At 67.8% G+C, this 1,360-nt stretch overlaps 1 protein-coding gene across 1 annotated transcript in view; it reads right to left on the bottom strand.

The window, feature by feature from the left end:
- PLEKHG5 (pleckstrin homology and RhoGEF domain containing G5) overlaps window positions 1-711 on the bottom strand; it is a 7,407-nt gene extending 6,696 nt beyond the window's left edge. The window contains 1 exon segment of the mRNA XM_017735007.1: window positions 618-711. Within this exon segment, the coding sequence (XP_017590496.1) occupies window positions 618-711 (94 nt within the window).
- Window positions 712-1,360: the final 649 nt, after the last annotated feature.

Below are 1,360 nucleotides of genomic sequence, written 5' to 3'. Positions count from 1 at the left end.
GGTCCCGAGCTCCTCCAGGCGGGGCTGGCCGGCGGCTGCCAGCTGTGGCATGTTGACAGCAGGGATGACCAGCACCACGAGCAGCAGGGTCCCCTGTCCCATCCCCAGCTGCAGCCGGCACATTGTTCACAGGGAATGCTGGGGCCAGAGCGAGCGCAGGGAAAGCAGCATGAGCAGGACGTGGCCATGTGGCAGTGGGTGCTGTAGGAGCATGGGGATGACACAGGGGCTTCTGCACCACAGAGCCCCTCCCGGCTCCACTGCAATGAGCAGAGACCCTGGGACACCTGCACATGCTGAGGCTTGGACAAGGAGCTGAGGGACAGCTGCACCGTGGCACCAGCACCTCACCAGCGGCCCAGGAGGCCGCCCTGGCACCCCACAGCCCCTTTGTGCTGACGAGAGCCATGTCCCCGCGGCAGGACGGAGGAAGCGAGCGTCTGCAGCCAAACAATGCTCGAAGCCGGCGCGTTTCCTCCGATTGTGTGCGGCCACGGCCGCGGCCCCAGCCCCTCCCGGCATTCACAGCAGGTTATTTTTAAACCCCCGGCCAGGCCCCCCAGCGCAGTGTACAGCTTGTGTTCCCTGGCCAATGCCCATCTCACTGGGGCTCCTACTGGCCCCACTCCTGGGGATTGTGGTGCCACCAGCCACCGCCAGCAAGTCCTGCTGCACCGCTGACACATGCCCGTCCCCGTGTGGGACCCCCATGGCCACCCTGCACGCGGAGGGGTGCGAAGGGCTGCTGGCAGGAGCCAGCCCTGCCCGGGCTTGCCTGTAGTACACGCGCTGCTGCGGGGAGGAAGCGCCTGTGCAGCTCCAGCCGCCCCCACTTCCTGCCCTCCTTCCTCCCGGCGCTGCTGAGGTCAGAGCTGACGTGCTCCCACCACCCGCGCGCTCTCCGAGGGGTCGTTGGCCCCTCTGCAGCACCCCCCGCCATCCACGAGTGACCTATCCCAGGCCTCGAGACAGCCTCAGCCCCAGGACACCCTGTACCCCTCAGCCCTCCTCCTCTCCCACCATGTGTCCCACAGCGTTGCTGCCATTGTGGCCATCGTGACACCTGCATGTGGGAGTATGGCCGTGGGCTCCGGGCAGTGCCCGCAGCTGGTACTCATTCAGTGAGATCCCCTGGGACTCTGGGCAGCCGCCCCAGAGGGATGCGGGGCCCCTCATCCACCCTGTGCCAGCAGCTCATCCCTGGGCTCATGTCCGGGCTCATCCCCACAGGAGGGGCCAGGCGGGATGGCCAAACCCCTCTGCCCACCCCAGGAATCAGCTCCCGATCTGAGCCCCACCCCACTCCCCGCACACGGCAGGTCCCCCCCCCCTCAGCAGGGGGCGCACCCAAGCAGGCGGG

The sequence above is a fragment of the Corvus brachyrhynchos genome, unplaced genomic scaffold (assembly GCF_000691975.1).
Source record: "Corvus brachyrhynchos isolate BGI_N302 unplaced genomic scaffold, ASM69197v1 scaffold395, whole genome shotgun sequence".
Lineage (NCBI taxonomy): Eukaryota > Metazoa > Chordata > Aves > Passeriformes > Corvidae > Corvus > Corvus brachyrhynchos.
This window is presented reverse-complemented; position numbering and strand designations above follow the sequence as displayed.